Here is a 13,289-nt window from a genome sequence, read left to right as displayed (position 1 = left end):
CTTTTGAAAAATAATTAATTACCCCTCCATCTCCTTCTTTTTTTCTCAACGCTCTCCTCTTTCACCATTTGATTGGAGGAGGAAGGGGGAGGGGGAATTGCACCCCTTCCCCATCCCTTCCTTAACTATGCCACTGGTCAACGCTTTTCCTGAGTTGTGCTAAAAGAAACCCATTTCAAATGGACCTGCTCAAATTACTGGGTGTTACCAGTGAAATAGGATCAAAGTAATGGTTTTGGAATCATCCAAAGAAAAACAAATCCTGGAATCACTCTTGGTGCAATTACCTTCACAGCGCACATAGGTAGGGGTATTGGACTTATGGACTACACCTATTACATGGAATTTTGGTCCAACTTTGCTTCTATTTCTCATCATATGAGGGTCATGAAAGGGCATTTTTCAGGGGGACATTCCTACTATAATACGTTTCCAAAGTGACACTCGAAGAAAGAGACACCTCACCAAATTACTTTTCCTTTTTTGACCAGAACTCAACCTTCTCTTTAAGAGTGAAGGTTATTAAAACTCAATTTTCTCCTCCAGAGGTTATTATTCCGCCCACATGTATGGCGGCGATCTCTTTTTAATAAGCTGACGTAAATGCAAGAAGAAAACAATTAGGACACAGTAAGCTGATTATTGTACCAGATGACCACTGGCATCGCCAATTAACAACAACAAAATCATTGTCATAATGAGTTTTCATATCAAACGAAACAAAAAATAATGCGTTATGTGGATTCGAGAAGGAAACATGCAATAGATTGCCATGTTATAGAATAAACTAATGACAGGGGTTAATGGAAGGCGTCAATATTCAATAAAAAATAGCTGTTAATTTTGTTTTGCTTGTGTGCGTGTGTTGCAAAACAGTATACTGATTAATCATCTTCACATCAATGTTTTCTCTTCTAAAATGATTTAATGCAAGGCCACTCAAATCGCTGGGAGGAATCATCTTAATGTTACTAATGTTATGTTGGTGCCATTATGGTTGCAACTGGTATGGCAGGGGAAAAGCTAATCGGATTACCAGAATATATATGCCATGTATTATACACACGCTTATGATTTTTTGAAGGTAACTTCACGTTATTTGGGTTATTACGTAATGTTAACCTACATGTTATGGACAACGAGGTTATTACCAAAACAGAAACAACACACAAACATGTAGTCACTGCTTTTGTCAAAAATTAATATTTTAGGTAATTACATGTACTTTTCTTCGAAATAAGAGCCAATTTTTTTATTTTAAAGAAATTTATTTCAATTTGCTTGTTCAACTTTACTATTCTCAAGCAGATGACATTTTGGCACAAAGTAATGAGACCATTTTATGTCACCTTGAAATGTTGAATTGTCTCTTTTTCATAATGAAAAAAAACGAATGTCCACTTCTTAAAAGCTATCTTTGAGTATTCGAATGTGAAGTTCTCTTTCTTGTAAGAAACAAATGTCAAACGCCTTCAGAAATACCCTACGTCTGTACGGCACTCCATCATCTTCTGTGCTTCTGCGTATTGCACCAAGTGTCTTTAAACGATATGCAAGGCCCATCGGAAGTTAGTACGCACCTATACACATTAATTATTTACCTCCTTCGTAATGTTTATATGACGTGGTATTAAAATACTACTACGGAAGGTACTCATTGTTAAGTTCATTAAAAAGAAGAGATAACGGATACTCGGAGAAAGCATGAGTAATTTTTTCTTCTTCTTAAATTGATGAAAGTGACTCACATGAACGTGGAAAGTTTTGGGGTTCATTCTAATGGGGTTCATTAAAAATGTGTGTACCAAACGAGGATCACGTTTTTAACATAATCATGACATTGCATATTTTATCTATTCATTCATGATTGCTTATTAGATCGGCTAGTTCACTGTTCGCATTAAGAACAGCGAGAAAAGTCATGGAGGGGTGATAATAGATATCGCATGCTCACAATTGACACCTAGACCACTGAGCAGCTTTTCACGTAACCGCCATGAGTATAAATATTAAGTATTAAATTCGCCGACAACCCATTGCAACGCATGTATGAAATTACATTTAACACGCGCTTCAATAACATGTCGGTGAACTCGTAATTATGACGGGTTATTTGTTCGTTTGAATGTATTTATGAGCTAAATAACGTAAATACAAAATAATTGAATATTACAGGAAAAAAATGTACATGTATTGACACATTTTCAGACATTTGATTAAATCATCACTTTTAAGCACACAAAGAAAATACACAAATATGAGAAATTAGGATTTTTCAATGAACAGAATTGGTGAAGACAGAACACCGCCATCTTGGGCGAGATGCCTGATGTCGATGGCAGCCTCGTGAAACGATGCCCTGAAACGAACCTGGGCCTTTTGTTTTCATAAAACATGTTATCAAAAGAAAATTACCGCTATCAGAGCCTATATATTCTTTAATCTCTTTCATTTCATTAACAAAGAATTAAAAATGCAGTAAGAGAGGGAAAGGCCATGACCTCTCTCATTAATGATAATCTTCATCTCGCAACCATTCATTTCCGATGATACGAACCGGTCTGCATCTAAATAAAAAATGCCAGTTATGACACCTACATGGTATAACATTGCATAATTCATCGAACAGATATCCCCTAGAACGAGATTTTCAAAGACTCAATAGTCATTAAATTATAGTTTAATACGCTTAGAGATGAGGTTGAGTTCTGTAACTTCTGTTAAAGGTGTTGAATAATTTGGGAGCTACGCAATCGATTATGTCAGTTTGAAAGAATAATTTTTGTCCTCTGAAAAAGATTTTTCTTCAGCTGCCCTCAATCTCGAAATATGAAGATGGATATCTGGAAGAAGACAAAAAAAAATCCCCCGACAAATCGTCCATGCCATACGCATGTGTAGTCCTATATATATATATATATATTTCTGTGTGCAGTGTTTGTGACATCTAGCAAGACCGAGTCCTCTTCTTATCAATATGATAATTCCAAAACCGCTCAGTGCGCACCAGATATTATTTACGAAGCAACCTTTCCAAGACACTCTCAATTTCATTTCACGATGGAATCGCAGGCTCAGATCCCAATTTCATCTTTAAAATAATGAACATACTTTCTACAGGGGTCCTTTATACTTTGGAGTTCATGAACCTCGCATTCACGTCATGCGTTGTTCATACTAAGCACCTAACTTTTCTTAGGTCGCTCCGAAATTGAACGAAAATCCTATAAAATCTTCATATTAGAATGAAGACAATCATAATAATAAAAATTTAAAATGATGATATGGATTTATAAATCTCATAATACTAACGTCTGTCTACAAGTATGCCTACTTTTGCCAAGATCAATGGTTTAGAGTTAGGCTAGATATTGAGAGGGCACCGACCTCATTTTTATCATCTGGGGGGGGGGGGGGGGTGGGGGTGTGGTGGGGCACCGGCATTCCTTTGAGGGTGAAATGCAAACGAACAAGGTCTTTGTTTGTGGGGGGTATGGGGGACGATCTTAACACCCTTACCTTTCCTTTCCTGTGCCAATTTCCCCTTTTCCCTCTGTTTCCCATCCCTGATGTCGTTATTTGACTGGAGGGGGGGGGGGGGGGCGTGCATCCTACCTGGTCCTCATTTCTTTCATGGGTAGAGAGGGGCTAAGTTATACTAGATGCCTTGCCAAAGGATATTTGGGCCGCCCGAGGGCTCTGACCCACAACCTTTGCATGTCCATCCACGGTTCTTAAACCACTCTATACCACTATGATACACCTCCAACCAATTTTCCCTGCCCTCTGCCCCCCTCCCCCATTTGTCAAAATCCTGGTTCCGCCTCAAACTTTATATACCAGGGTTGTTTTCCTTTTTTTTTCACAAGGGTGAACGACCGCTAAAGACGAAACACCTCCACAATCACCGAGGGCGTCTTTAATACGTACTTCGTCTAAATCTTGCAGATATTTAATCACATTCCTTTTACCAGATACCAATGGATTTATTTCCCAGTATCGACACAGATTAATTTATCTGCATTTGAACCACTTGATGTGAACCCTTGCTGCCCTAGAATTGTGTGCTGTGTCGGGAACGCAAATGTCCACAATCAGTGTCAAATGATGAAAATGAAGACACACCCTGCCACGAAGCCCGGAGAAAAATAAGTCGCATCTGACAATATGAAAAAACAAGTCACGTTTTAAACTTTTATTAGTTGTATTTCAAAGTTGTTCCCTTTTTGTATTGCTCAATGTGATGTCTGATTTTCTGAAGCTTTTTTCTACCTCGCCTTGTCGATTCGATATTTATCATCATGTAATTCTCATTAAAAAATATATAGACAATTAAATCACTTTCTTTTTCTTATTTCCCAAACAGATAACCTAGTGACCTTGACACTGACCAGGCACAACGATGGAGCAGAATTCCCCTACCCTCAACCTCGACCTCGAACCTTCACCTTCACAGACCCTAACACACCCGATGGACAACTCCAGGTCGAAATACCAGCACGTGAGTATACAGTTCCGTTTGCTTTGTTATGTAATATTTATAAGATGATGAAGCGGATCCTAATCAAATGATTGGTTGAGAGCGTACACGTGACCAGGCATTTATTTAGCCTAACATGTAATTTTACCAATGACCGGTCATTAGCAAATACTAATGACAGGTCATGTTATAAAACATAATTTTATGAAACAAATAAAACATCATCTTATAAAACAAATAATACACATCATTTTGGTCGGGCATTAGTAAAATTACCCACACTCGGTACCTTTGTAACAGTCTAACACGCCCGAGGCGATAATTTTAACTAATGCCCTCACAGCTGTGTATTATTTGTATAATAATGCATGGCCCTTGGGAAGAAAAGCATTAATGTTGATGAGGCTTCTCTTGGTAAACAAAATTATTATGATATTATTAATTACATAAAATATATGCTTTTTTAAGTCATGCACCGTGTTAGTGGAAAACTTTGCGACACCAAACAGACATGAATTTTCAGTTTCTGGCTTACACTGTTTCTCGAGGGTCATAAGTCAACCTGAATGTACGAACCGTTGCTGTGAGAAATATACAGGATGTTTCTCAGCTGGCATGCCCCCTTGAATTGCTGCCCTTTCGCCAGAATCCCTTTTTTTCGGGGGGGGGGGGGGGGAGAATTGCAGTATAGTATGAAAATGCTACGAATCGAGAACCTGAACGTAACTGACCAATACCATATCTTCTGCTCTTTAGGTGGTCTGAATGTTTCTGAAGGATCCACGATCAGCCTGAGTGTAAGAACCGTTGATGTGAGCAACCCTCAGGATGTACGAAACGTTCCCGAGCTTGCAACTCAAGGTTTGTCCCTATTGTGCTGTCTTTCTTATTATCGTTTGTTAATAAGTTTTTCGTTAAAACAATGCACTTCATGATGAATTTATATATGATACCTGGGTAACAGTTGAGGTCAAACCAAGGTAAATTGAAGGTGTTGTATTATTCAGTATCAGTTTCAGTTTTATCTTCATTTCCAACAGAACAATCAATATAAACAGTTATGACAGGAATTCAATAACAGAAATCAATGTACATTAATTTTAACGCATGTTTGAAAATCATTAATTGAATTACAAAAGAGAATGTATACATTTACTGTAAGTTATCAAAGTTATGTTTCATTTTAAAAAAAGAAGGAAAAACTGTGGAAATGAAGGGATCCACTGTCAAATAATATCCCTTTCATACCAGGGGTAGGAGAGGGTTGAGTCCGGACACTGCCCGCTTTCTCTGGACTTTTTGACCCGCTTCCAAACATGTCTAATGAATTTTGACGTTCGGAATGTTATCAAAACCTTCTCAAACCATTGGCTTGTGATCTGCCATTTATAAACCAACACCGCCAATCCTATTTTGAAACGAATAAGATGATAAAGTCCGTATTATGGTTGTCATATTTTTGGGGTACATCTCCGAAAAGTTATGCACATTACAACAAATCGACTTGGGTACTATAAGGAGCTTATTTCATCATGGCAAAATATTGTCTCCCGTCTTCTCAATCAAGTCTTTGTTGAGTTCGTTTCGTGTGTATAAAATAGTGACACTCATATCATTTTTTCCTAATCGTTCATTCAATTTCTATCCATATAACAGGTTCCGGTCCGGCTAGACTAGAGGCTTTGGCTGTTGCAGAAATCGAGCTTACCGATTCAAAAACCGGAGAGAAAGTTGATCTGACCGAATCAGCTACGATACGTATTCCTCTGTCAGACCGATTTGAACCACGAATGGTTGGCTCAACCGTTCCCGCTTGGTACTTCAATGAAGCTATCGGTAAGTTATGGTGCTTAAATTCTCGGGATATAAACTAGAGGACAATGAGCTCTGGGGGTGTTTCACAAAGATCCTATACGTTGAACTTATCTCTAAGTTGGACTTAAAAATTATGGAAAGCCATTAGCATCCTTGAAAATATCTTGTAAAAGGTATTTCAAATGGCATAAAATGTTGATTCAAATCATTTATATTTTTAGGATTTATCATGGGAGATTTCATGTTCTTGTGGAATTTATGAAAAGTCTAAAATACTTGAATTTTTGTTTTTGAATATATAATATTTTAAGGCTACAAATAGCTCTCCATAATTTTTAAGTCCAATTTAGAGTAAAGTTTGACTTAGAATCTTTGTGAAACACCCCCCTGAATCCTTTATAAAGTTGAAGCAAAACAAGGCTCCATCTTTCAAAGAGTTGTGATTGATCGTGACTGACCCCAAATCCTTCAATCAGTCGTAACTGACCACATCTACAGATTTTCTCGAATCTGTAGAAAAGATAGGGTTCAATTAAAAAAAAATAAGTGCATGAATGTTGCTCATAAAGTTGGAATATTTTTTGTGTTACCCCAATTTATGGAATTATTTTGACAATGATTTATTCCTATTAGATCTAGATAATATAATATAAAAAATCTTCTGTAGGGCCATGCATTATGGCTCAAGGCCTGGACACACAGAATTATTTTTTTCTGTTGGGGACCGGGGGGGGGGGGATTCAATCAATTATTGATAATTTATTGCATTTTATTTTTTATTTTTTTATTTGTGGGAACTGCCCCCTACCCTAGCCCCCGCTGCGTACAGTCATGGTTCAGTGGCAAAGCAATGTCCTCGTAACTGTGAGGCCCCAGGATCAAAATCTTGTCGATGTGCTATATTAATGCCCTGTTGTGGGGCATTAATCCTCATTACTGTCATTTATGACTTAAGGGCGTAGGTCCCCTAGTTGATAAGCATAGTAGCATACACATGCTTTAGCAGTCACGCAAATCAAACACTGGCAAATTATTATTCAATCAAATCTGAGAATGTATACTATTATCTTGATCTATTAGGAATAAATCATTGTCAAAATAATTCCATAAATTGGGGTAAGAAAAAACATATTCCAACTTCATCTGTTGATCATGCACACGGACTTAATAAGGACAACTGTCTGTAACGTATATATACATATACATACTGTATATGGGCAGCTGTCAATAATTATTTTCAGTAGATATTGTGCCTGTATTATATGAATCACATCATTCATGTAGCTCCAATAACATCTCCATGAAAGAAGGAAGGAATAGAAAGAGGAAGAGCCCAGGATTGCGGAAATTACCGGATGAATTGGCGGAAAAACACAATTGTTCTGCAGAGGAATCATTCAAAGTGTACACTGATATGAAAAATCTAATTGCGGCTTGCTTGCTTCGCTATTTTAAACTCTTTTGTTTGTTCCGATGCCATTCAACTCTGTTTTGAATTAACTGGCGGAAATTGTTTGGTAGATAATTAGTGAGAGGCACGTTTATGAAATGTGCTTTAAAGACCGTAGTCGTACATGTAGTTGCAATACAAGATTAACAAGAACTGTTATAAGTTGGAATGGCAGCGTGATGACTTTGAATTATGAAATTAATTTATTTCCATCTCTAGTTCTATAGGTACGTGGTGGGAATCACACATAGTTTAGGTTGCTTTATGTGATGGTGACGATGATGATGATGGTACAAATAATAATGTTGAAAGAAGATTTTGTATTTCATTTACTTTTAATTGCAGTTAAATTTATTTTGAAATGGAATCTGTTATCCTCTTTAGTTTTAAAGGTACAACATGGAAAACCATGCTGTTTAGGATTTTATATGTGACAGAGGACTCTGTAATCTATCCAATGAATCTTTTAAAGTTTTTAAAACTTGTATTCTCTTCCTCTCCAGGTCTATGGGTACAGGATGGCATCGGCACCGTTGAAGAGGACGGCCAGGGGGGCCTTGTGTGGGTCTACCAGACGGAACATTTCACCTGGTGGGCCGTGGGTGACATCTGGCCTGGCATGCAGCTCGTCACCATCAAAACCTGCTTCACCGAGGACTGCTCCGTCGTCGCACCCAACACCGGCATTCAGTAAGGAGAATGTCACAAACCGTCAACAAAATCTGTACACTCCTAGAAAAAACGAATGGGTACAATTAAGCAAGGGCAGCTCTGGTTTTATTTTGTAAAAGGGAGTCAAAACCGTCCAACATTTTTGCAGGATCGACAACAAAAAGGCCATCTTTTGATGTTTACACTCACACTCCCCTATAATCACTTAAAGGCAACAAACAAAAAGCAAACAAGTAATAAATTATAAATTTGCAACCGCATCATTTCAACCGGATTAAGGAGTTCTAACGATCATTGTTTGGAATTAGGATATGTTTTGAATTTAGTTTCGCAAATTTAGTTTAATGAGGTGTTAACTTCCTCAGAAGCAAGCAGGGTAACAGTCGAGTCTGGTACTATATTTATATGTATAGGAAGATGGAGTGGATACAAAAAAATATTCCGTATTTATATCACAATCATGTATGTTAACAATTTAAAACTGAGTCACTAACTACCGGGATATCGTGGTTATGCTGTGTTGACCATTTGTATGAAGTTTATATTTTGCCACAACCAAGCCTGGTGCTATCGGCGCTTACATGACTATTGAAAGGACAACAATAATGATTAAAAATAATAATGAAAAAATGAATATAACAATTCTATAATGCCCATTCAGTGATTATGAAATTTCATCTGTTCAGATTATCCATATGTTTGAAAATTAGCCGAAGGTTGTAGATGAACAGCTGACAATTTCAGTGGTTCAAATTTTGTACTGAGATCAAAAGTATAACTTTCAAAGAAACATATACCCGTTCTTACAAACCTAATCCTGACCCGTACTCCCAAGTTCATTTTCTCAACAAATGGCAAAGAATTTTTATTTAGTAGTAGAAGCCATGTTGAGTCTCAAAATAATCTTAAATCCAGACCTCCACATCAAACATTATTCACCTCACACCCGTGCTATGTTTAAAATTTTAAAATTAAGTATATTGTATTCAATCATTTTCCTTCAGATTGTGGGGCGTAGACTACCTCTATGAAGCCAACTTGATCACCACCAAGACCGGTACTATTGTAACATTCGTGAAGACAAATGCTGCCATCAGACTCATCCACAACTGCGGCAGCGAAGAGTCCGAGGAATATATCATCGTTCCCGAGACCGTCGAAATAGTTTACAAGGTTTCAGGTAACTATTACATGTCCTGCATGGTGTGGGAGGGGGTTGGTTAGGGGTCCCAAACACCTCCTCCGGTTTGACCGACATGTAGGTCCAATGAAATGTATAAAGTGGGAGAGGGGCCTCAGGGGTCTTGAGCTGTACCCAGGATAGTTGTCCGGGGAGTAGTCCCAGAGGATGGTTGTCGTCGGGATTAGTTGACTGGGGGGGGGGGGGGGGTAGTTGTCAGGGGGTTAGTTGTCAGGGGGTAGTTGTCGTAGGGGGTAGTTGTCCGGGGGTAGTTGTGTGGGGGATAGTTGTCTTAGGGGGTAGTTGTCGTAGGGGTAGTTGTCTGGGGGTAGTTGTCCAGGGGGTAGTTGTCCAGGGGGGGGGGGGGTAGTCGTCCTAGAGGGTGCTTGTCCTAGGGGGTAGTTGTCTTAGGGGTGGTTGTCCTAGAGGATGGTTATCCTAGGGGTGGTTATCCTAGGTTAGTTGTCCAGGGGGTAGTTGTCCGGTAGTAGTCGTCCTAGAGGTCGGTTGCCCTAGGGGTTAGTTGTCCTAGGGGGTAGTTGTCCTAGAAGGTGGTCGCCCTAGGGAGTGGTTGTCCTAGAGGGTGGTTGCCCTAGGGGGTAGTTGTCCTAGGGGGTGGTTGTCCTAGAGGGTAGTTTTCCTAGGGGGTGGTTGTACTAGAGGGTGGTTATCCTAGGGGTGGTTGTCCAGGGGGGTAGGTGTCCTAGAACCAATAGCAATACTTATAGCTATTATGACTATTATTTGATCCCATTTACGATTTTCCCCCTACTCTTTAATTTCCCCACTCAGAAACGGTCAACTACGCCTGTAAGGACCCCGGTCAAGTCACGGAAGGAGTCCGTCAGGGCGACGACTTCTCCTTCGGCGCCGAAGTCACCTACTTCTGCAACCCCGAGTACATGCTGCACGGAAGCTCGCGTCGGGTCTGTACCCCGTGCGGCGAATGGAGCGGATTCCAACCTTTTTGTGAGACCGATGTGACCATATCGTCCATTTCATCGCTCGACAGCAGTAGCACCAGCACCAGCAGCAGCCCGGCAGAGCTGTACACCAGCGAGCCTGAACTGTCGGGAGACGGCCCATTATAATTCTTCCGATGAATAAACTATCATTATTCAGACATAAAGCAGTAATTAGATAAGATAAAATGAAGCAGAATGCTTTGAATTCATCACTCTATATGGAAGCATTTTAATGATCAAATAAACATGAATTATTAGTTTCACCAAAACAAAAAATTAACACAGAAATACCATGAAACAGGGGAGTTGGTACAAAGATTATGCTCTCAGAAAGTTATGGGAATTATTTTATTGTAAAAGGCATATAAAAGTTTGTTGTAGATAGTATTCTCTTTTTATTTAGAATGAATTTTTGTCTTTATTGTGCTGTCTTTCTTCTTATCGATTGTTAATATGTATTTTGTTAAAACCATGCACTTCATGATGATTTCATATATGATACCATGGTTACAGTTGATGCGAGGTGAAATTGTTTCCCATATTCAAAACAAATGTGATTACAAGAACTCGAGCATTAAGCGAACACAATACGTGGAGGGTAATGCACTTTCATTTTGACAGACTTCAAGGATTGTTTGAATATTTATGTTTCAAAACTGCTCATAAAATATATTCAATGGCATATCAATTAATGCCCTCCAATATTGTAAGTTGGGGGAGACCCGACAAGTTATCTTAGAAATGTTGACAAAAGTACCATGCAATATCTGAATTTATTTAAATTTTGGGGGAAATATAGGAAAGAAAGTACCCATGATAAAAGAGGAGTATGATAGCAACTTTGGCTAGTGTTACCAAACGGGACGCGGGCACATCGTAAAATGCGGGGGTGAATAATATATTCAGTTGTTGCTTATATTGTTTTAAATTCATCTGAATAATTATCATCATGCTGCATCGGGTGACTGTTGTTGCAAGGGCTTTCGAAACATCACCACAAGGCAATAGACAGTTTTCGTAATGTAATCAATTGTAATGCATGAATCTTTCTTAAGAGCCTCGTTACAAGTGATTTCAATCACCTGCTACGAATAATTTAATTTCAACAGTCAGAATGCGAATGGCATACATTACGTGTTAGGTAGGCCAAGCCATAATTTTGGTCCCACCTAGCAACAATTAATGTATCCAAATCACATTCTGACTATTGAACTAAAATTATTCGTAATAGCATTGTACATCATTTCTTGAAAGTGTTAAAAAAACTTGTAAAATCTTCGTTGTTGTAGTTGTCATTGTAACGAAACGAAAAGATTGTATCATCTTGACTACGCTATATCTCGACCGATTTTTTCCTTTTTATTGAAATGTTCGTAATACATATAATGAAGTGTATATATCAATGGTGCTAGACGGTGCTAAACATGACGCTAATAATTATACCCTCTCCGAACTTGCAATTTCATAGATTTTCTGGAGGTTATTCGTACCGTGATAATAATGTGATGATAGTGTTTAAAAATGTTCCCAATCGTGCATTCTCCTATGCAATTGGTTTCCGGCGCTTTCTCAATTTCTACAAATGTAAGCCTCTTCCAGCAAAAACTTCCTATCTAAATGGGCCGAAATTACTCTCGCTTTAACAGTGTGCCTTATAATATGAATATAATTACTGAGCTTTAGTCAGTTCGAGAGAGCAAGCTCAACTCATGTAATTTGTTGATTCTGATATTCTCTTTATGTAAATAATTATGTTTATTCTAAGAATATGACCTTTGAGGGTCGGTCGATGACCATCTCAATGAATTTCAAATTAGCTCATGTATATACTTTTCTTTCCTTCCTATTTATTAGGTTACAAATTTATGACTAGAACATCTATAGGAGCACCATTCAAAAAAGTGCTTCGGCCGCATTCCGCTAGAGGGCAGTATATAGTCATAGCATTTGTTTCACAATCCCGCGTGTTAATCCGAATGGCGGTATGGCGGTTGATCCCTATAAAGTGTGCTCGCGGACCGGCGGCCGAGTGAATACGAAATGTATGAAGCCGAAACACGTTCGAAAGCAGTGCCCTCTATCAGCTAATGATGTCACGTATCACTACATTTTAAGGGAAGTGCATGATGTATACCTAATTATAAATTTAAATTTTGTTGGACTTTACATGTAGATAGAATGTTCATTTGTTTGTATAGCATGGCAGAAAGCAGTATGTAGTCTTGGGATGAGGTTGAGGTAATGTACAAAATGATTTGCTTCAGACAAGTAAAAAAAATTAAAGATAGAAAGCTAAATGTAATTATGTGAATCCTAACGATCGTTTTAATGTAATAAAAAGAAATAGACCAAATCTTTCAAATGAATTCTGATTTGTGTTGTTTTGTCAAATGTTAAAAAAACACAAATTATCCTATTTTCTGTGAAAATTTCCATTCACTATCTGGACAAATACCACGGACTAAACACATCGCCCGGTGTGTTAATTAATATACAGACCCCTATCACCTAAAGGATAATAATATCATCCCGGACATTTTCATTTGTGTCACTACTGAATACATGATAAAATCAGTATTCATTCAAACATACATAGATAAATAAAAACTTATTTTAAACAGAACTAGCCAGGGCTCTATGATAACGGAAGCATGATGCCCTTTGAGCCCTGACAGTTTATTAAGTACATGTTAAAGGTAAAGACCAGTATTGGAAACACCCCAATTT

At 38.2% G+C, this 13,289-nt stretch overlaps 1 protein-coding gene across 1 annotated transcript in view; it reads left to right on the top strand.

The window, feature by feature from the left end:
• LOC582269 overlaps window positions 1-12,924 on the top strand; it is a 56,355-nt gene extending 43,431 nt beyond the window's left edge. The window contains exons 9-14 of the mRNA XM_011662506.2: window positions 4,367-4,501; window positions 5,237-5,341; window positions 6,137-6,316; window positions 8,249-8,435; window positions 9,422-9,597; window positions 10,390-12,924. Coding sequence (XP_011660808.2) covers window positions 4,367-4,501; window positions 5,237-5,341; window positions 6,137-6,316; window positions 8,249-8,435; window positions 9,422-9,597; window positions 10,390-10,688 — 1,082 coding nt within the window. The 3' untranslated portion in view covers window positions 10,689-12,924. The remainder of the gene's footprint in view (window positions 1-4,366; window positions 4,502-5,236; window positions 5,342-6,136; window positions 6,317-8,248; window positions 8,436-9,421; window positions 9,598-10,389) is intronic.
• The last annotated feature ends 365 nt before the right edge of the window (window positions 12,925-13,289 follow it).

This window comes from Strongylocentrotus purpuratus, unplaced genomic scaffold (assembly GCF_000002235.5).
Source record: "Strongylocentrotus purpuratus isolate Spur 01 unplaced genomic scaffold, Spur_5.0 spur5_scaffold_11, whole genome shotgun sequence".
NCBI classification, from domain to species: Eukaryota; Metazoa; Echinodermata; class Echinoidea; order Camarodonta; family Strongylocentrotidae; genus Strongylocentrotus; species Strongylocentrotus purpuratus.
Note: the sequence above shows the minus strand (reverse complement) of the source record. Positions and strands in the feature narration are given on the sequence as shown.